Source organism: Lagopus muta, chromosome Z (genome assembly GCF_023343835.1).
Source record: "Lagopus muta isolate bLagMut1 chromosome Z, bLagMut1 primary, whole genome shotgun sequence".
NCBI classification, from domain to species: domain Eukaryota; kingdom Metazoa; phylum Chordata; class Aves; order Galliformes; family Phasianidae; genus Lagopus; species Lagopus muta.
Window position 1 is genome coordinate 66,662,419 of NC_064472.1, and position 22,921 is coordinate 66,685,339.

The 22,921-nt window shown below is 37.6% G+C and overlaps 1 protein-coding gene across 2 annotated transcripts in view; it reads left to right on the plus strand.

Moving 5' to 3' along the window:
• Positions 1-22,921, plus strand: part of SNX24 (sorting nexin 24) — a 75,182-nt gene that overhangs the window by 45,726 nt on the left and 6,535 nt on the right. For both annotated transcript variants that reach the window (XM_048930715.1, XM_048930716.1), the window contains exon 4: positions 22,823-22,917. In XM_048930715.1, coding sequence (XP_048786672.1) covers positions 22,823-22,917 — 95 coding nt within the window. The remainder of the gene's footprint in view (positions 1-22,822; positions 22,918-22,921) is intronic.

The following is a 22,921-nucleotide window of genomic DNA, read 5'->3' on the forward strand; positions in this document are numbered from 1 at the left end:
TGCAGTTACACCATCATAAAAAACATCAAGGTTGGTCAGGTAGGGCCTGCCCTCAGTGAAGCTATATTGGCTGCCCATATCATCACCCTTCTCTTCCATGTGCCTTAGCATATCTTTAGGATCTGTTCCATGGTCTTCCCTGGCACAGAGGTGATCCTGACAGGTAGTTGTTCCCTGTGCCCTCCTTTCTACCCGTCTTAAAAATGGGTGCAACATTGCCATTTCCAGTCACTGCGGTCTTCACCTGATGGTCGTGACTGTTCAAATATCGTCAAGAGTGACTAAATTTGTTATTGTGGGTGTAAAAAAAACATTGCAGTTACCAAGTCCTTTTGGTTTTGAAACAAAAGGATCTTTTTGGTTTTGTTGGCTGTCAGCACAGTTTATGCAATCAGTGTGTTTTTATTTTAAGGGCATTTTCTGTGACTTTCCTTTTTTTCATGATTTTCATGGAGTTGCCTTTTGGAGAGTATCAGTACTAAGGCACATACACCTATTTCTTGTATGAGGTTTTGTTAAGAAGGTACAAGGCTAAATTGCTTAGCATTTTTTAATTGGCGATTAAACTGTAAAAGAACATCTCCCCCTACTGGAAGACTTAGTCGGCTCTTGTACATTCTTCATGTAATTAACTTGTACCCTCTTCTTTTACTGGTGGATATCACAGGAAAATGCAGTGGTTAAGACAGGAAAGTACAGCTACGAGAGCCTGATTTTAGGAAAATGAATGCTCATATCAAGGCAGTTCACTTATCAGAGTGCCAAGCACTTTCAAGACAGTGTAGGAATGTGCTCCAACTTCAAAATACATTCTGTTTGTTTTTAATTCAGCATTGTGTGTATAAAGTGTGGCTGATGCATTTTCAAGTTATACTAAAGGAATTTAATCTTCAAAAGTAGGTTGGCTACTGCCATCATTAGTAATCAACCATTTCTGCAAGTGGTCAACTACAGTGGGCTTATTTTACTTGCTGTAGTTTTTTCAAAACCAGTTAGAATCTCACGCAAAGATTTTGAGCAGATACACAACTGTTACTTTCAAATTATTTGTTTTATGCAGCATATGGTAATTTTTCATTATTTTACTTTGCATCTTGGAAAAACCTGTGCCAAAGACAAATAACGCACTGTGCCAATTGCAGTTACACACAGACCTCTTTCTGACATATTGAGTTTTTAATATATTTTTAATGAAGTAACCTCCTGTAGTTGAAATTTGGATAAAAATAGTGAGATTAAATTAGAATATTTGATTTATCTCTGCATCAAATAGTAAGAAAAGCAAAGAATTCCATGGTCTGAGATTGAAAGTGCTGCTGCTTGAGGTACCTCATCTTCTCGTGGTGAAACCAGCCTTTCGGATTCTTTCAGTGTGTGTGTTTTATTTCGTGAAGTGCCTGGTCAGGAGCCCAGAAACATTTCGTTATAGTTTTCTAATGAACAGCAAAATGGTGAATAAACCAAATATTATTAGACTGTGATATAGAAATATGCACTCTAGCTATATTAGAACTATTCAGCAAAATCCACTGTCACCCATTGTCAGCTAAAATTCATCAGATAGGTAATTTTTGGTTTTGAAAGCTAGTTGAGGATGTGTTCTTCCTATAATGGTCTGATTTTCCTGAGAGTGTGAAAGGTTGGTTTATATGTGTTATTTTTAAGTATTTCTAAGTGTTTTTAAATGTGTAAGATGTTGGAGCAGCACTGAGGGCCTTATTTTTGGTTACTGTGACAAGTGCTTCAATCTGATGAGTATTTGTTGCAATTAGATTTTGTGTAATGTACTCTTGGAAGGAGCAGTTCTTATAGAGCTTGTTTTCAGTGAACTGCTAATAGGGAAGAATTTGATCTAACCACTGCCCTCTACTCATTTGAAATTAGGTCGTATCCTGGTCCCACTAAGCTGACACTGGACGTTATTCCATCCAGGCTCTCTGCCTGGGGTCTTGCCCTTTGTCAGGCTTGCCTTTTGACATTCAATGGAATAGACATTTTCCAACCCTTTGGTTGGAAGAAATTTCATCATTTGTTGATGTCATCAGTCCAACGAGATAGAAGACATGGTTAACAGAATTCACTGTAATGTGGCACCCACTCGACATCAGAATATGTCACTGCTAGTTTTCATTGAAATTATTTGATTTTAGAGAGATTTTGGAGAAGGCCTGTATTTGTGATGAGCTTCAGGTTACTGTCTTCTTTATTGTGGTCCAGGTGATCTGAAGAGATTCTTCCTGTGACTGGCAGGGATCTCATACAAAATTGAGGGCTATAAACCTTCTGAACCTGTCTGTGTGGAAGGATGTAAGGTCTGTATGTATGTACACCTCTAACCAGAGATAACACATAGAGATAATACTTCTCTCAGTAGATGTCAAGAAAGCGTACTTGCCTTTTATTTACTCTTGAACTTTGTGAAAAGAGAGCAGTTCTGATTCCTGAAGAATTGGCTGGAGCGCTGTTTGGCAGTGAGGTTTGAAGACTTGGTGAACTTTGATATTCCAGTTGTTTCAGGGTTCCCAATCTGCAAAATGAGTTATGTAGTTTAATGAAACTGGACTAGAGATTTGTTTTCTGTTTAGGGAAATAATCTCGAGATCTGGGAAGCACTTTGACCTGTATTTCAGTATTCTTCAACATGCAATTCTCTTTGAAAAAGTTCATGAGAAATATAAAGGAGAAAATCACTCATTACTGTACTCATTACTATACATAAAGTATATATACTATATACTTTTTTACTCTGGTTTGGGGAACTATGCAAAGCAAATGCCAAAGAAAAAAAATATTTCTTTAATTGTTGACTGCAGAAGAAAAAGTATCCTGTGGAAAATTTGGCCCAAGATGTCATTTCTTCATGAACTATGATGATTTTCTCTAATAACTTCACAAAATATTAAATTGCTTGTGATGAAGTTAAAGTGAATAAGCAAATATTCTTTTCTAACTAGACAACCTCAGTGAGGGGATTAAATAATTTGTAGCTCAAAAAGCAAACAAAAAAATCCAAGCTTTTGGTCACTTGTATTTATTTATATTCTGGAACATTTGAGCTACTGTCGTTTATGTTGACCTGGTTCTGTGCTGTTGCTTCATAAAGTTGTAGATTAAAAGAAATGTTTTTGTTAATTTGGAAGCAATTGCGGAGCATTGCCAAACTCGAACAGCGTTTCATATTGCAACTAAGGATATGAATCCTCTGTTGCCTTTGAGTGTTAGCCATTTTCACTATCATCCTGAGGAGTCAGATAATTTGATTTCCTAAGGCTTGTTTTATTTAATTGTGAAGAAAATAAGTTTTCCATCAGCTACTAGGAAGATCCATTAGTTCTTCACTGCTTAACTGTTCCAATTTTTGTTGGCCTCTTCCATTCTAACAAGGAGGAATATGAATTCGGGCATTTATAGCTTTACCCATCCTGAAGAACATTGGATAGGTCTCTGCTCAAAGAAAAGCCAGCTAGGCTGCTGATGCCAGTCAGCAGCTACTCCACAGAGTGCATGGTCTGGAGTTTTGCCTTTTTAATGTCTGAATAATCCTTTTCTGTAACTGTTGCTTAAGTGCTGCTTCAGAACTTTTTGTTGGAGGAGAACCAGAAGGTGAAAGTGGGGAAGCACAAATTCTCAGTGATAAGCACAGGATTTTTCACTTATTTCTCTTCCTTAGTAAAATAGAGGAAAAAAAAAGTGGTATTTATATCATGGTAATACATAAAAATCAGCCAAAGATCATGAGGGATCAAAGATCATCAAAAGGAGAGGGAAAAAAAAGCTAGACTGTCACATAAAAGGAGGGATATTTTGGTTAGTGGGTTGTATGGAGTTGGCATAGAAAACTGGAACCAGGAGCATTCTGTTTGTGCTTAATAGAAACAATTCTTGAACTTTATCTTAGAAAGAAAGAAAGGATGGAATAAAAAGGAATGACTTCAGAACATTTTTATCCTGTGCTGTTGCAGCTTTTTAGAAATACTCTGTATGTGATAAGTGCACTTCTGGGAGACACTGTTTTGCCTGTGCCCAACAGAATTGTTTGTTGCTAATTAGTTCTATAAATGTTAATGGCAAAATGATCATAGAACTGCTCAATGATCATTCAGCTATTTGAATTTTATTTCTGTGTTTTTCATTAATGACATGCACCCATTCTGTCAATTTCAGCATTCATTACAATTGCCCTTCCTTTATATTCTCAGAAATGTGCTCTATATCAAGAGTTGAGCTATTCCTGAATACCTGTGTGTTAATACATAAATGTATTGAGATTGCAAAAAGTTCAAACTGTTTAAATGGAAGAGTGGAAAAGCTCATGGAAGACTTCACACTTATCATAGGAAGTCTGTGACTTGGGTATAACTTTTGAGGCTGCTGGACTATTGAGGGAAAGTATCTCATGCTATTCATTTACACTCTTCCTTGGTAACCATTAATCACAGCCGTTTTTGGAGATGAGATACGGTACTAAATGCACCTCTGAGGATAATTTATTTGCATGTGTTGGGTAGCTGGCTTTATATTTAGAAGCTGAATGCACAGGAAGAAATTTTAAACATTGAAACTTATGTGCAAAATTTGGACCTGTTTTTGTTCTTCTCACTTGACTCTGTGTGTCTCATCTGTGGGCTTTTTCTCGCTGTGCTTCCTTTTAACCTTTCACCGTATCTGAGAGCAAGAGCTGGATAGGATTCACTTTGACTTCCTTATATCATTCATTAATCACCACAAAGATTTCTTTGGAAGCCATCTTCCCCTTTGTCCTATGTACACATTCTCTGTTGGAATCTATTTCTAACTAATTTAACACCAAATTGGCTTATTTGCAGAAAAAAAAAAAAAAAATCCCATCAGGTCCAGAACAGATGCTTATCTTTCTGATTGCTGTTTCTGGGAAGCAGTTTTCTTTTAAATGCAGATGAATACATCAAGAAGAAAGAGTTCAGTTTTAGAAAGTTGGAAGTAAAAGTTGGAAGCAGTGAAATAAGATCTAACTCATGTCTTGCTGGAAAGGCAGTTGGATCACACGTGTCCATTAATCACAATGAAAATTCTCTCTATTATCCGAAATTAATCAGTATCATCCTTCTCTAATGCTATTTAGTCTACGGTCATCGAGGTTGAACTCTACCTGTAAGGAGCTATAAAAACAACGGTATGACAAGAATAAAAAAGCAAAATGTTCTTTGTCCTTATTAAAGATTGTGAGCAGAGTGTTAAATAATATTAATGGCTTGGATTGTCAGTACTTAACAGTACTTTCCTAGTACAAGTGATTTTATTGATCGATACAGTCTCAATGTAACAGGGCAGATTATTCTACTGATTTTATCGAAACCTTAACTAAGTTTGTTAGTATACCACGTATCTTTAAATAGATCTAGATGATGATGTAGATTAAGAAAAGCAGACCACCATCCATCTTTTTTTGATTGGTTAATAACTTAAATCCATCATTGCTAAGACCAGCTCTTTTAAGATTCTGTTGTGCATACATGTTTCTTCGGTGGTACAGATACGTAGCTGGTTTTCAATGGCTGTGGGTTTTAAGAGAGTGTGTTTGATAGATGCAGACTTTTATATTGGCTTAGAGGAGCTGTAAAACAGGAGGGGAAAGCAAAATTAATTTTGCAGATCAATTAACAGAGAGCTTTTTAATAACAATCTCTGTTTACAAATGTGTACTCTGCAGCAATGTTTAAAGCTTCTTTCAAGTGTGCTTAGGAGAATTGCCTGATTTTCTTTTTGCTTTTTAAGTGTTGGTACTTTGTATTTTATGATTTTATGATGTATAGTTTCCTTCATCTTCAATAATCTGTGGATTTTTTTTGCTACATAGAACTATACTACATGATTTTCTCTCTCATTCTTCTCTTGAGTCAGAACTGATAAAAGTAAATTTTACTCAGTTAAAAGCAAAATTTACATTAAAAGTCATTAGAAATTTCAAAACCATACATAAGCAGTTTTCTCTTTTCATAATGCTGTAGTATAACTTACTGTTGCCCAAGTTAAGATGAACATCAAAGTGCATGTACTGCATATTGTATATACAGTGAGAAATGGTCTCCATCGTGACCTCACGTGCTCAGAGTAACCAAAAGATTTTGAGGGAAGAGAAAGAAATGGAGTTCTTTGCCCTGTGTCACAGCCTGTATAAGCAAGATATTAAATCTGGAGTCCCCATTTTGTGGCTCATGGCTGCAGTCTGCTGACTCAGTCGTTCCCATATCCATGATGCCTTCTAGAGCAATAGAAAGTTTGAGTCTCTCATTTTACTTAGCCATGATGAAAATAAGCATGTGACCATCTGTGATCCTGAAGGCAACTCCTCATTTAACACATAGATTTTACATTTTGATTCTTTTTTTCTCTTATACATATTTAGTAGATTTGTATGAGTTTGTGTAGGGGAAAAAAAAAAAAGAAAAAAGTTTCAAACAACTTCTGTCTGTTGTAGTAAAGGAAGGAGGGAGATGCAGCTCTTGTAAGGGCAGTTATCCCAGCCCAGAACTATGATAGAAAGATAGTTGCTCCCACTTTTTCATCAACACATAATATTTTAAACACATTTTCATTTTCTTCTCTATGTTGTTTTGCATAAGCCGATTCTTATTTTTCTGTGGACAAATGGTTATTGCTTTAAATTGTGCTTCCAAGGCCAGTTAAATTTTACAGACTTTTTCTTCAAAATCAACCTGCACATTTACTTACTGAATTGTCAATGAAGAAAAAAATACTTTCTAGTGAAAGAGTATTTTATTACTGCATGTGTAGTGCAATACACAATGGTCTGTTACGATTACTCAGCAGTATACACCTTACATAAGCAAGTAGTTTACACCTATGTTTGCCATATTGTTGCCTTGATGCAATCCAATTGTAGTCTGTTGCCTACACTCTTGTGTGACTGAAGGCCATTCATTAATTTTCTTTATGTGTTTGTGAAGTGTGTGTGAGTATAAAGGAAAAGTAGGTGGAGAAATGAATAAATCTGTCCTTATGGCAGGGTTTGAGTTTTTACATGTCAGGACATATTTGAAGGTGGGAGGTTGAAAACAAAGTAGCAAATATGTTCTGAATAACCAAATGCCATTCATTCTGTGCTTGGGATGAAGAACTGGCTTTTGGGGGTAAAAAGTAGTACGGGATCATGTAAGCAACAGTTAATGCATCTTTGAGAAAGCTGAATGAAAGTTTGAATGATAAAATTATTCTGACAGTTCTTCACTTTGAAGTGTGCGATAACTTCCGTGTTTTTATCTAGCGTTGTTTATATCTGGTAAAGGGTCTGGAGCACCAGTCTTATGAAGAGCTGCTGAGGGAACTGGGATTGTTTAGTCTGGAGAAGAAGAAGAGGATGAGGGCAGACCTCATCGCTCTCTGCAACTCCCCTGAAAGGAGGCTGCAGCAAGGAGGGTGTCAGTCTCTTTTCTCAAGTGACAAGTGATTTGACACAAAGCAACGGCCTCAGGTTGTGCTGCAGGGGTACAGATTGAATAGAGGATTCTTCACAGAAAGAGCAGTCAGGCTTTGAGACAGGCTGTTCATGGATGTGGTGGAGTCCTTGTCCCTGGAAGTATGTAAGAGATCTGTGGATATGGCATTTACGGGAATGGTGTAGCAGTGGCTTTGACAGTGTTAGGCGATGGCTGGAACTGGTGATCTTATGGTCCTTTCCAACCTAAAATGGATATTGTGTTTAAAGAGCACAGCCCAGTGACTGGTCTGGCGAAAGTGTGGACACACAGCTACTCTTCCTTAGATAGGCTGCAGGAGGATGATGCTCATTATTTTCTGCTAACAGAATCTTTGAACACATCAGCACTGTTTGCCTCGAATGTTCTGTTCGCTGTCTCATTGTCTCTGTAATAGGAATACAACGAGGGTTTGGCTAAGAGTTTTTTAAAAAAAGCTCCTGTTATTGAAACTATTGACTGTACAATGTCTTGACTGAGACAGACTGAATTTAAGTGCACACGTGTTTACAAATAAATACCTGCTACTAAATAATGGTAAACTTCTAATTGTGTTGTGCATTTTTCCTGTGGACATTAATGCCAGAAACTCATGAAGTTTCATTGTGATAAAGTACTATGATTTGTATGTAAGAAAATCTTATAAGATTTTCAAAGGAAATATACATAAATGAAGGTGTATAACATGATAAAGGCATATAATATAATAAAGGAAAGTTAGGTTTATGATGCAGTTTCTTTTTTTAAATTACTGATAACTGCTGTGATTTTATCTAAAATACTTTTTCTTCCATAGTTGAAAAAAGTTTGCAGAAACAAATCATGGAGTAGAGGCAGAACCTTAATTTCATTAGGCACGCTGTAACTGGTGAAGATTAATGCATATATCTCTTGCTAATTCTTTTCAATTACTCAGTTCATATAAATTCCCAAACCTTGTTAATTATGCTGAAGTCAAGTGGTAATTTTTAACAGTATTTCCACAGCAGGGGAATTTTCCTGGTGTAACCTTGCCCTCCTGCAGAAACTCTCAGCAGATTAGGCATTCTGACTCTAGTTCATTCATTTTCAGCACAAGCCTAATTGCTGCCGACTGCCTGCCACAGGTACCCCGGTTATCGTGCGTTTAAGGGATGTAGGTTCTTCTGAGAACAAATAAGGAAAGATTAATTGTTTGTTTTGTTTCATCCCAAGAGAAATGTGGGAGCTTAATCAAGAAAAATAATTTCTTCTGTTGATTTGGCTTATTTGTGGAAAGGGATAATTGTATAGAGGCAAAGCATAGAGCTATGCATTTTGAAAGAAATTTTGCTGTTTACCTACATGGGAAGCAAAGATAAAGCAAAATGAATGTAACACAGCATTGGAACTGATGGGGATGGTTCACATGTCTCATAGTAAGTAATTTGGCTGCTGGGCTTTTATTTGAACCAATATTGCTAGGTGGTATTGTCATTTGTTTTGTCTGCTTCTTTGGAAATCTAATCAAGGAGACAATAGTAGGTGGAAAAACGCTTTTCCAAATTGTCCTTAATTGCTGGAGCACGAAGTGAGCTAAACACTCTGGTATTTCCAATTAAAGAACTTGTTTCCAGCAAGGACCGTTAAATCTATCTTTCCCAATCTGATAAATAAGCTATCAAAGAGTGGAACAGATTAATTGAGAGCAATTAGTTCAAAGCTTGGTATAAAAGTCAGACTAAACCAGTGTTATCAATGAATGCAAATTTTACATGAAGAAGCTCTGTTGCAATGAAAAGAATTTAATCTGTGATGCAGATGTTTTCTCTTGCAGCAAGAGCATTAAAAGACACTTATTTGAGGACCTTAAGTAATGGGATGTCAAAACGTATTTGACAACTCCTTTGCTACGTACGTGTCTCTTACAACATAGTGCAAGGAATAATAGACATGTGAAGATCACAGATCCCACAGCTAAGAGCCAATCACAAGATTTACTCCACTTTTATCTAAAACTCAAGACAGCCCTGCTTGTGGAACCACAGAATGGCTTGGGTTGAACGGCACCGTAAGCCTCCCTGCTGAGGTCAAAGTTTTGTATCACGGTTCGTTACTGACTGAAAGATGTCATAATCTCTACCATGGTTTGTTTACATTTGTAACCAGTAGCAGTTGTAGCCTGGCATGTTAGACTATTATTCCTCTTTAATACAGCTACATCTCTACAATGATGCATACCTGGGGAGTTTTGAAGAGGGCCCCTTTCTCTCAGCTGCATTTGCATGCCAGTTTGTATTGGTGTACATGCGGCAAGCATCAGTCTGTGCGTGGCTCTTCTGAATATTTTGGGGTGTGGTTGGAGCCTGCTTTTGCAGAATTACGGTTTTCTAATGGTTCGATTAAAAATATTATTTCTTATGCTGTTACAAACCACTGGGTTTATCTATTCTAGGAAAATGCTAACTTTCCTGATAAGCGTTCCGAAAAAATGTCATTCCAGTTACATGTATCAGGCAGGGGGAGCTCATTTTTGATTTCTGAGAGTCTTTTCAAAATTGTTTCTAGAATATCATCATCAGTGGGGAAATACAGTATTCATAACTGTGGTAGTGTGTTGTCACATCACCTCATGTACTGATGATAACTAACATGGTTCAACAGACATAGTGATTTGAAAGGTCTGTTTCCAGTATTTTTCTTTAATGTCTTTGCTCTCAATTTACTTGGTGGTCACAGTGTACCCTGAGTAACTGGTTTTCTGAGCCCTGTCAAATTGGCTTCTGCAAGTTTTTTTTTAATGTCCTCAAGACATCACAAGGAAGTTAGAAGAGTGGAACCTCTCCCAGTTACTCCAGATGTCAGGACATCCGGATTTCCCAGTGTGCTTTTCAACATGAGATCCAGATCTCACACCGACTTCAGTGGTAAAATCTCTAGTTTAAAGTTTCAAAAGGACTCATAAAGCAACAGAACACTTCAGTAAAGCTGTAGTGGAACAGAATCTATGCACAGAATTCACAGTTTGCAGCCTTGTGGCCATCAGCAGTGTAGCATTTGTCTCTACATTATTCCATCAAATATTTTTCTGTGTATTTGGACAAATCTGAATCAAGGTCATGCACTGACGCATGCTAATGGTTTTAAACAGCAGCAGTTATGTAACTCCCTAATGAGGAAGCAGTTTGCTTCTTTGTAATGGTATAAATACCATTTATAAGTGCTATTGGCTGTAGAGGTGGATATCTTTATTGCTAGTTTTCAGTCAGCTCATACAATCCCAGTAAGTTTATCCAACTTTTAAAACTGAAATGATGAGGACACATACTGGAAGAATAAGTTACCTTAGCACATTAGGAACATTTTTAGTATTGGAAATAAAGGCTGGTGAGTTTTTTTTGTGCTCTAATGATGCAGTTGGCTGACAGTGATTATGGTTGAGTGCAGATATTCATGGAGGGCATTAGTCATGCAGAAGTAGAGGGATCATTTCAGTCTGGTCTGGCAGCTATGCTTGGCATCTGAAAAGAAATTGACACTGACCTAAAGGAGAAATAAAAATATCCCATTGTTCTAATTTGGGGAATTAATTTTGCCCAGATATTTCAAAGGGGTGATATTCACCAAGAAAATCAGGGTGGAGTCCAGACCAATCAGTTGATGCTGAGACAGTGGACAGGTGGAGAGGTTGTTCTTGTTGATGTGTGGATGGAGACATCTAAACTGTTTTCTCTGGTCTGTGTTTACCTGTTTTCTCAGTCAGCACGTCATTTTTAAATGTATATTGGATTCATTCAGCTTCTTCCCAGTTTTTCTGGATTGTCAGTTTTGTTTTAGATTTCATTTTGTCCTCTTGACTCATTCATGTGATTTAAGCAACAGTCATATTGTTGTCTGGTAATCATCAAGTGTTTGAGGTCACTTCCATGTCCAGCCAATAGCTGTAAACTGAAATTCTACTACAAACCCTCTCTGAACTCTTATGCTACATTCATATCCCACTTTGAGTTTTTGGCACCAGTTCTTGAGACATACTTAGGCTGATGGCATAGTTCAGTTTCATTTGTAATCACAGAGTCCAGAATCTGATCAAGCTCTCTGCACCATAATATTACCACACTTATCAGTCTCTTAAGAGGCAGTAAGAAATGTAACTTAAAATAACAATTTAAACTTCACTTCAGGTGCCTACAAGATTTATTTCTAGGGTAAGCCAAGGCCTTCAGGGACACAGTGACCACTAGGAATGGTGCAACAATCTTTTCACAAGCTTTTCTTCCTTGGGAAACCCAGAGACCAAGAAATGAATAATAGAAGTAAAGAAAATTTCTGTTTAAAAAATCTAGACTATGTGCTTGATGAACTAATGATTCCCAGTTTCAAACTCACTGGTAAGTTTTATTGTCAAAAATAAAGTAGTCGTCCAGTTGCTGGTTAAGGAACATAAAGCAATTGTAGGTAGGAAGATAGTATCAAAAACATTTTATTTATAGACAGCAGCTCAACTTTCTTGCACTGTTTTAATGTTGTGTTCGTTTTCAACAGAAATCCAGATAGCTGTGTTACTTCCATTAGGGAGCTCACTTGCAATCTTATTTATCCTTTGGAGAGAACTCATCCCTTCGTTAATGATATGGGATATGGGGAATATTTTGCCAAATCGGAGCCTTAACTGCAGAGCTGTATGCTGTAATAAATGCAGCTGCCCACTGACGCCGCTTGTCTGCCATCAGCACAGAGGAGGTAAATGAGCATTCACTGACCAAGTTGGGACTGTGTCTTTTCACAGGCAATTGCACTGTTCTCACCTTTATTGAGGAATCCCTTGCTGGCGAGTTTTGGGAGGGATAAGTGTCAAAGAACAGAACCATAATGAAGTACCTGTGATTGAGCAAAGATTACATTGCTCCGTTAATTCTGTAAAAACTTGTCAGTTTGCCACCCAAATAAATGCCCAGAGTGCGTAAAACATGGAGCAGGGTGACCTCTAGAAGAAAAATCAATGGCAATTCATATTTCATATGTCTATAATTGCTTGTGAGAGCATGGCAGCAGTTTGTTTATAGAGCAGCTTGTTCTACCAGGAATTGTTTCCTGACTTTTTCTTCTTTTCAGTGGTGGTGCCTCTCGTGGACCTTGAGTTACAGCCAGGTGCAGCAATAGAGAACTTTTATTGGTGGCGATTTTTTATTATTACTTTCACATTACTGTCTTCAGAATTGCTGTGTTTGAGCCGGAGCACTAACCTGTCATCACAGCTACTCCATGTTCACAACTGTTTCCTCGGAAGACTCCCGATGCTGTTTTCTGTTTCCCTTTTAGTAGGCAAGGCTTTATCTTCTGTGAAGTTATTCATTTGCTAGCATTTTAGCCGTCAAACTGAACACACTGTGAGACCTTCACTTTTATGCCGTTTCACAGAGAGACAAGGAATTCTCCATCTGCTAATTTAGAGACAGAAATTTCAAGATGCCTCCCCCGCCCTCTGCTTTGCTTTGTTTTTTCATTTCTTTTTTTTAAGATGCTGTTGTAAGATTTGTATCCCCACTGAGGACCAAGATGTCATAGGGATAGAGAAAATGCCGCTCACTTTATGGATTACTGTTAGGTCAACAAAACTTTGGCAGCATTGATTAACTTGACAGTGAGTACAGCAGTACATTTATCACTTATGGCTGTGCTGTAGAAAATCTAATAAGAGGCAAACAATTCCCTTTAGAGCAGTAACAGGTTCACTGTGGCTAACGGTGCATGCACTGGAAATTTCTGACTTTAAATTATACCCTTGCTGCTAGTTGGGTCATTGACTCAAAGCTACTGCACTTTTGCTGCCATGTTCTGTATTATTAATTTGATCAAAATTGCTTTGGCTTCTATAAATGTGATCAAACTGTATATTGGAGTTCATATCAGCTCGTATGTGTTTTTGAAGAAGGCATGTGGAATGAGGGGCAGCTATCACAGCTAAAGGCTGGGTTCTCACAAGATTGTATGATGAAAAGACTCAAGTGTTGCTCCTAAATTAATCTCCCCTTCAGATTTTGATAAACCCGTGCCTGACGCATATCTTGTTATTAAACAATTACTTCAGTGGTAGATCAGGAGGACTTTTTTCGTACATGTGATTCTGAATGTTATTAATTACCACATTTGCCTTAAAAATTCTCTGCATGTGTATTTATAGGTAGATTTATGGATTCGTTGGATTTATAGAACCTATATTTATGTACATACAGTTATCTTGTTTACTCAAAGAATTGTGAGGAACGAATAATGAATAAGTGATTCTTTTCTCTCCATTTATGAGTGCTGCTGTTTGACCAATAGTTACTGTTTGTTTCTAATACTTTATTTTGGATGCGAAGTGCTTTTTTCTGCAGTCTATTTATGCTCTTTAATATATATAAATTTTAATAAATATTTCCTAGAAGTCCACAGCCAATGCATTGGGAAGTGACTGTGTTGCAAATATATAAAATGTATGTTTTCTTTTGTTGCTGTTGTTGATTGTTCTTTTAAGTGAAGGGTAAGATATTGTTTTCCTGAAGCATCCAAAAAGCTTTCCTGTTCTTAAGATAAAGGCCTTGTTCCTGAATAATTGCATTCCTACGTACAAACAGGACAGAATGAGAACATACAAATTAGAACATCCTGTATGCAGTTTAATTTGTGGCTTTGTTTTTCAAACATGTTCAGCAAAATTACTGTTCAAATGAGAAAGCAATTAATTTGTTTAATGCAGGGGATAGAGCTCGCTGGAAAAGAGAGCGTTTGTGATTAATAACTGTATTTCAAGCACTTTGTGTTATTTTTGGAAACAGTTTAAATTGGTGGGTTTGTTCTGCAATATCTGTAAAAATGATGTTGTTTTCTTTGGTGGGAGAGAAGTATTCTGCTTGAATCAATTGTCAGGAGGCTTAATGTAATAAGGCAGTTTGTGGTCTGACTAAAAGAAACACTGTGCAAAAGAAATTCCCATAGCAGTTTGTTTTTAACAGAAAAACTGAGTTCACCTGAAATGCTGAAAATATATTGAGAAGCAAGACTTAATAAGGCGGAGCAGTTTCACTGGGTTTCTGGCCAGTGTGAGCCTTGTAATGGCTTTTATTTAACCAAGTATCTGTGCTAATGATAACATAGCTCAATTATCAGCATAACAACAGGTTCTGTGCTACAAATCATCAGGCAGGCTGGCCTAAGTAAGGCAAGAAATTGAAATAGTGTTTTCAGTTTCATTCTCCATTTTTTAATTTGAAGGCAGAAGTTGTGTTTCTCACTCAGATCATACATTAGAGGCAACAAGACACATTTCCACACGTTTTCCTGGGTTCATGCAATAAAGGAGTTACCCTACTGCCTGCCTTACTGAACAGAGACCTGATATTGATTAGCTATCACAGTGGCATCAGAACTACTCTTAGGATTCAATTTTTTTGTTGTTTTGCATATTTTATTGATCAGAAGTGGTAAATGAGCATCAAGCGTGCAAGAAGACGATGAATTGTTTACTTGCATAAAATAACCTTTCAATAAGCGAAGATGCATTGCTCACACTTTTGGTGCTGTTCTGCTGCCGAAGCAGATGGCATTCAGCTGCTATTGATTTGCTCCTATAGTTACAGAGCAGCATGTAACAGGGCACACTCATTTCACTGAAAGAGAGGTGAGGGATTTTTTGCCAGGGTGGTGGGCTTGAAAAAGGGAAGGGAGGGAAGGATTTTTTTGCCTGGCCTTTTTTTGGTGTGTGTGTGTTAAGATTTTTCTTAAGGGGGGGGTGGGAACCAAATAATAGAACGTAGGAAACCTTATAACTCTGTTAGCAGCATTACAAAAACAAGAAGCAGAGTGTGCATGGTTGCAGAGAAAGGGAGAGTTACTTTGTCTAATCCTAGCACTTCCAGTAACATTAATTTGTGATAAGGGCACATTGACTCTGAGCAAGCAAGTGCCTGAAACTGCAGAAAGCATCAAAAATCTACTATCACACAATCTACACCTGACTTCATAGTTTCTGTATTTTTTATTTATTTTTTTAAATTTACACATAGTTTTTATTTGCGTGAAGACCATCAGCTCCTTTGAGAGAGAAAATCACACTGTGATGTGCTGGGCTGGATTCTGCACACAGCTGATCTCGCTGATGAGTGAAGACTTTGGTAATTCGCCGTTGGATCTTTCCATGAGGTGGTGTGATGGCACAAAGAGCTTTTTCTGGCAGTGTATTCGAAAGGCAGTGTTTTGGCTCTAAGGGATGAGAAAGCAATAACTTTGACAGATTTTAAGGAAATGCAGATATATCATAAAGTACCGTGAATAGAGCAGAGGAATGGTTGTCCTAGGACAAAGCACTGCACTTAACAGTGCGGGCTCCTTTCTGGAAGAGTAGTGCTGCTGCCAGCATGGGGAAGTCCTGGGTCTCCTTTAAGATAGAAAGAAGTCTAAGGAATATTTTTCAAAGAGAGCAAACCTTGATGTTTCTTCAGAAAACAGATGCTTTAGAATCAATGTGTAGTGCTGTCAGCCAAGCATTTACCACATTGTTATGAGCTGATTGGATCTTGCCCTCCTATGGGGCTAGGGAAATGTTTTAAACATAAGAACTATTATGAGCAGATGTTAATTTAACGTGATCTGGAAAAGTGGGGTATATTTAAATGGAATTTTTTGTGCACAGTGTTTCTAGAGAAAACCAGTTGCCATCACAAATTAAAATAAATACCCTTATGTTGTTGCATGTATCCCTATGCTATCTCTTTATGCTGTTAGAGCTGACTTCTGTTTTGTCAGCTATCCCGTCTTCCTGAGTGTATATGTGATCAAAGCTTTGTGATTCATTGCTTTTGTATAAGAAGCCACATATTAGCTCCAGAATTTGGATATCAAAGTCAGTTGCTTGTATTAATTGTATTAAGCATTCGGCAACAGATGAAAGAGATTTTTACCATGCATTTGCTGCTGAGGATGAGTAAATATGGAGCAAATGCAATGTAGTATTTTCTTTTTAAGATGATTGAAATTTAACAAAAGCTTCTGGATTTTAGAACTAAGCAGACCAGTTTCCCTTACAGTTGCTCTTATAACATTGCAGATGCTAACAAAGTATCCTGCAGTCCTTATACAGCACCTGATTTTCTGTTGAAAAGACTACCAATTCTCAAAACTTAAAAAAAAAATAGAAAAAAAAGAAAAAAGAAAAACAAAATAAACATAAATCTGAATGTATTTGGTGGGTTTCCCCTTCTTCACCTCTGCAAAAATGGCACAATGAGTTCATTAACCCCCAGAGTAGTGAATTCCCTGTGCTTTCTGCATTCACTTGTTTGGACTTTGGAGTGGGCACCTGCTGCTTAGTCTAATTAGTTTCAAAGGGAATGTTGAATCATTACTCAGGAGTTTAGTCTGGCCCAAAATGTCTGACCAGAAAATATCAGGGAGACAAAATAAGTTCTCGTAAGGCTGAAAGCATTTTGTTACAGTCCCTTCTACAAACAGTGTGGATGGGGAATCATCCACGGGTGATTTCTAGATTTTTGGTAGCGTTTCTATGAAATTGTCAGTTTTGTGGAAAGCAAGATTTGTTTTCACAGTTTACTTCCTAAATCTTTATCAACCACCTGACTCCTTGTTCCCAGCAAAGCCAACAAATATGAGTTAGTGCTGTTGAATATTTCTTATGAGGCAAAAAAGCAAAGAAGAATATTATTTCAAGGCTACTCTTAAGTTCTTATGGGGACTTTCCAGTATTTTATTGTTTCTCTGGGCCTTTTTCAGTTCATTAGAAGCTACGTTTATCTGATCAGAACCTCATTATCTAATCAAAAAATGCCAACATCCAATCCAACATCTGCATCTGTTGCAGAATAGTCTGTAGCACACTGAGGTAGGGCTCATCCAGAGAGTGCTTTTTGAGAGAGCAAGAAAAAATCATCTTGCAAGGCTACTCGTGTTTCTCTGAGTATTGGGGGTACCAATCTATTGCACTGGGCTCTGAAGAATGAAGTAAAGCTGAATTCTTTGTTTGCTGCGTTTTCTTCAGGTTTTCTTCCTTAATGTGTATTTAAAGGCATAGTAAATACAGTGTACAGAAAATACACCGATATAGGGGAAAAAATGGAAAATCTTTTGCTCTTCCAAATGAAAAACAAAGGGAGGGGGAAAAAAAGAAAGGATGCATTTCAGAATGTCTAGAAATTAAACTTGAAAATACTTACAAACACTGTTGTGTTTTAGCTGTTCTGCAGCTAAAATTATACTCTTTCAAAGTTGGTGTGTTTTGTTGTTTTTTTTTTTTACCACATCAGTTCACTTAGTAGTTAAGCATTAATTGGAACTGTAAAGGTGTAATTAACTATCCCTCTAAATAAAGTACTCACTAAAAAGTCGCTTGGTAGATTTTTAATCAAAACAACTACAGTGTGTTAAAATTAGAATCATAGAATCATAGGATGGCCTAGGTTGAAGAGGACCACAATGACAATCTAGTTTCAACCCCCTGCTATATGCAGGGTCACCATCCACCAGGCCAGGCTGCCCAGAGCCACATCCAGCTTGGGAGATCAGGTAAGGCAAAAGTGAAAATGTGAATAGCCTGTAGGCTATTGAGAAACTTTCTTCACATGTATCCTCAGTGATGTTCCAGTTTAACCTGTCGCTGCTATCTAGTTCATTTATCCTGTGTAGTGTGAGGGTGCTGTGACAGGTGGCTTGATGGTTTTGTGGTTCAAGAGATGTATCTGAGTTTTGAATTCATCAGAAGAATTAAAAAAAAAAAAGTGATTGGAAAGCTGGTGTAGGAATTTTTTACTATTCTCTAGTCTTGAGGCTCAGAGAGTTTAACTTACAGGTATTGTCTTTTGGATCTGGGTATCCTGTAGTACCTACAGTCCAGGCTATCTTCCCTTTCACGCTCTGCTGTACAAATGGCACACCCGTCCTTCTGGATTCCTTTTGTTAGGTAGTCTTTGAGCACTGGCTAGCAGGTACTTTGTGTGGAGCGTCACTTCTGTGTTGTAGCGCATACAGTATCTGTACAGACCTTAAACATGATTGGTACCTTCTCTCATTGAGAGATTGCCCACCAGTGAATGTTTCTTTGGTGCTGAAAAATGGTGATTCCTTAATGTGACAGTGTAGGCGATGGATGTATTTAGGAACAGTTCTGATAGATGTAGTTCCCCCTTTCCGATGGCATACAACTGCATTCTCAGTGCAGAAAGGGGTGAGCTTCTTCACAGTTCTTCATAGTGGGGTAATACAAAGCACTATTCTGTCTGCTATTCAGAAAGGGGAACATTTGCTCTTAGAAGTCTGGTTCCTCTCTACTTGTTTTTTTAGTTAATAAGTTCTTTTGGTAACCTTTTTATCATTTCTTGGGACTGTGCAAAGCAGTTCAGGAAAAGCAGGTTAATAGAAGAATGTAGACTAAAGTGCTGTAAAAGATGCGGGTTTTGGTCCCAGTGGAGACTGACACTCCAGCCTACTTACTGTAGCTGGAATGTATTGATTTTCTTCTCCCCCTTTTTAGCTGCACCGCTGAATTAGGTGGTGTGAAGCATCTTTCCCTGTGAAGAGAGGAAAAACTGTCATGAACTTTCTCACCCTAACAGCACAGCATTTCAAACTAAACCCGATTGAAGGGAAAAGTCTGTTAGGACTCTTAAAAACCCTAAAACTCCGTGCCCCGCACTCGTTTCTCTCCGTAATGGCTGCTCCAGCAACCTTGAGAAGAAGCGGTGGGTAACTGTAAGAAATCATTTTTAAGTCTTTTTCATTAAAAAAGAAAAATAATTAAAAAAAAATATCTGTGAAAACAATACATTCTGAGTGACGATCTCCTAAGGTTAGCAGAGTGGTCTTGCTCGGGTTTTCAGCAGGCTGTTCAGTCATTGTTATAATTGGCTGATGAGTAGGTTTGGACCTAACTAGAATGCCAGTGTTCGATTTCACGGTGTCCTCTGTGAAGATATGTCACCACTTACCCTGGCTTTAGTGACAATTTTCTAAAAAGGAAACTCGTGGGAAATCATTATGCTGTTTATATGTCTCCCCTGTTGGAGAGCATTATCCTGTGATATTTTAGCACTGTTTTCCACTGCATGATGGCATCTAGCTAAGGTTAAGGCAGAACAAATCCCTTTGCAATTTTGTGACTATATTTTACTTGCTGAAGGAGAAAAGATGACCGACAATTAAGTATTTTGGATGTCACTGAGAGAACATGTGCAACCGATCAATGGCGTCCTTAGGGAGTGTGATTTTATGAAACTGATAAGGTAGAAAAATTGGGATTTTTGTGATTTATGCTACATAATAATAATTACATCCTTTCAATAACCAAAAAAAGAGTCATTTCTGCTGATATAAACATCAGACTTTCCTTTGTGCGTGTGATGGGAGGGGGGGGGCTTTTGTTTTTTGTTGTTGCTTTGGGTTTTTTTTCTGAAGGATGGAGTAGTTCATTAAAGTATGACAGTAACGGGTAAATACCCTCTATGATTTCCTAAGAAAATATAGCATTTCTGCTCTTGGTTCAACGAGTTTGAAAAAAGTATATTTGGAGTAACTTCTCAAATTAGCCAGAGATTGTTTGTGATGGGTGTTTTAGCTCAACAGGGTTTAGAGAAGAATTACGTGTTCTGTTTTTTGTCTTTAATTAGTTTACTTAAGATACTGAGGCCCATATTTGAAATTCATTACTGTTATGTTTATAGAATTCAGATGTATTAGAAAACCACATTACTGATAAACTAACTGTGAAGTTTTATCATCGTTAAGTTTCCGGTTGCAGAACAAGCAAGGTGTAGTTGCGTTGAGAATGTCGTACATTCAGTTGAACGAGGGTGACTATTGAGCACCTTACACAAATTACAGACTGTGATTCAGAGGTTTCACCTGCTCAGCTCTTCCTTACAGATGACCAAGTCTGTGAAATCCTATTAAAGTTTTCAGTCAGAAGTCAAAAATCTGTTCTATTGTGGGATGTTGGAAATATATTAATCCGACTACAAAAGCACTTACCTCTGATTTAACAGTATGTTTGAGGAACTTAAATGCAAAGTTGAGAACGTTTAGACTTTTCTCTGGACACTTTGGGCTGTCACCAGAGAGAGAAAATGAGGCTGGAAAGATGTCCTTAATTCAGTACGGCTGTTTTTCTGTTCTTCCCAAGTTTTGTTCTGAAAGTCTATCTGTACAGCAGGTCAGTTTCTATCATGTATTAAACAGCTGGTTCATGTGCTGGCCCTTTTTTTGCACTGAAGCCAGTCAGATCAGTATATTATTACCCACTTTTTAGTATAATCCTTTTATACTTTATTTTGTACTTATTTTTAAAACAATGTCACATTAAATTAATTGGAAAATCCTCTTCTTTTTTTTTTTTTTCTTTCTTTTTTTCCCAATGTAGTCGTACAATTCTGGAAATGGCAAAATTCCCTATCAGCAGAGGTGAGGTGGCATCCAGAATACAGTACAGTGTAAAACTGCCTTTGCTTCCCTCCAAGTTCTGCTTCTTGAAGTTTATTGAAGAGCTTATTGGAAAGTAAAGTTATTGATCTGTTTTTCTGTTTTTCAGTAGGACACTAAAAGAAAAGCTTTTTTTTTGTGAACTACATCTGGTCGGGGCAGGTTATCAGGGTTTGAGTTGACATGGCACATACCATGAAATAGAAATGGAAGGAAATAAAATGCAATATCCATCAACCGGAGTGAGCAGGAGCAGCAGCAAATAGGTTCATAGCAGCTGCCGAGTGCTTTCCTTTTATGCAACAACATATTCTCCTTTTCTTTCCTGGCAATCACTGCTCTGTGCAGCAGCCTCAGCAGGCAACTTTTCTTTTGGACAAAGCTTCCAGGAGGTGCAGATATGAGGCTGAACACAAGTGTTGTGTGCCCTTAAGCATCTTTAAACAACTTTTTCTAGCTGTCCATTTTAATATAATTAATTAGATGGTTTTATTTGACCATGTCATGGACATTGTTAGGCAATTCACACACCCTCTGAATATGTATCCACCTCCGCTCCTCCTTCTGTGCATAACCTAACTGCAGAACAAGATAAATTTTGCAGCAGCAGAGTGCTGATTTTACAGAATGCAAATGAAGTGGCATTTTTAATGCAGCATCTTTACATAGAGGTGAACTGAAAGGCTTAAAACCTGCCAACCACTCAGATCTTTCTGTTTCTTCTGTAAAAGTTGTTAGATCTCTTACAGTCTAGAACAGAAAATAGCAGTTTTTCCTGCCTTCATTTAACTTGTTAGTGATGGTGTCAGCTGTGGAAGAAATGTAGATTCTAAATTCATATCTGCAAATGAAACATGAAAAAAGAACCATTTACCAAATAGCTTTGTTTCCAAATGCTTCTCTTTAGATCTCTGCACACTGTATGTAATGTTTACATGAGCGAGGTTTTCCTTACACAGATAACCAAAATGTTATAAAACTTCAGCACGAAGTGCTTTGAGGCTGGAGTGGATGACCTCTACAAGTCTTTTCCAGCCCCATTTCTTTGTGAGCGTGTTACCCTCTACGTGCTGTTGCACTCTCCTAGTGATAGTACAGCATTGAATACAAACGTGGGAAGAAGTTATTTGTTTGTAGGCTAAGTAACATTCCCTCCTACCACTATTGGTATTTCTTCTTTAGATTTGTTTCTTCTGATAGAGAATGTGAACACGAACATAATGAACAGGAATAGCTTTGCTTGTGCAGCCACTTGTATGTAACCATTTATTTATAATTCTAGAGAGGTTTCTTCTGTGTGTATGTTTGTTCTAGACCAGATAACTTCGGCTTTCATTTGTATGTGAAGAGCTGTACTCGAACATCTGCTTATGTGTATGGACTGTTTTGTTTGCCTTGTGAAAAGCAGCTGCTGTTTTTCAGCCTGCCTCTACGAAACTGACAGAGCTCTGTTGTTTTCATTGAAAGTTATTCTTACATGATGAATGTACATGTAAGCATTTCATTTATTTGCCATGTGTTTTTAAGTGTACTTTTGATTGATTTATTTAAAATTGTAAGTCATCTTACCTGCAGAAAACCAAAGGATGCTGCAGTGCTCCCAGCCATCGTGTTGGTGCTGGGGAAGAATGTGTCAGGTCTGGCCAGCAGGCCTCTTGTCAGAGCTCCATCCTCAGGAGCCACGGCATGGATGGGGCAGCACACTGTATGCTGATCAAGAGCTGACACTATTAGCATTTCCTAAGATGTGCATTAGTAAAATTCTAAAAAGCTGAGACTTATGTTTTCCACCAATGTAGAAATAGAGATAAAAACAAATGGTGTTACTAATGGGAATGTTTTGATAGCTTGAACAGAAGAGTTGAATATTTAACATGTAAAAAAACTCTTTTCTGCTTGTTCCTTTTTTTTTTCATTTATTACAGACAGTCATTTTAGAAAATGAAGAGCTTCCTAAAATATTTCTCGATTTCCTGAATGTTCGACATGTACCTACCCTGCCAAAAGCAGAAAGCTGTGGGTAA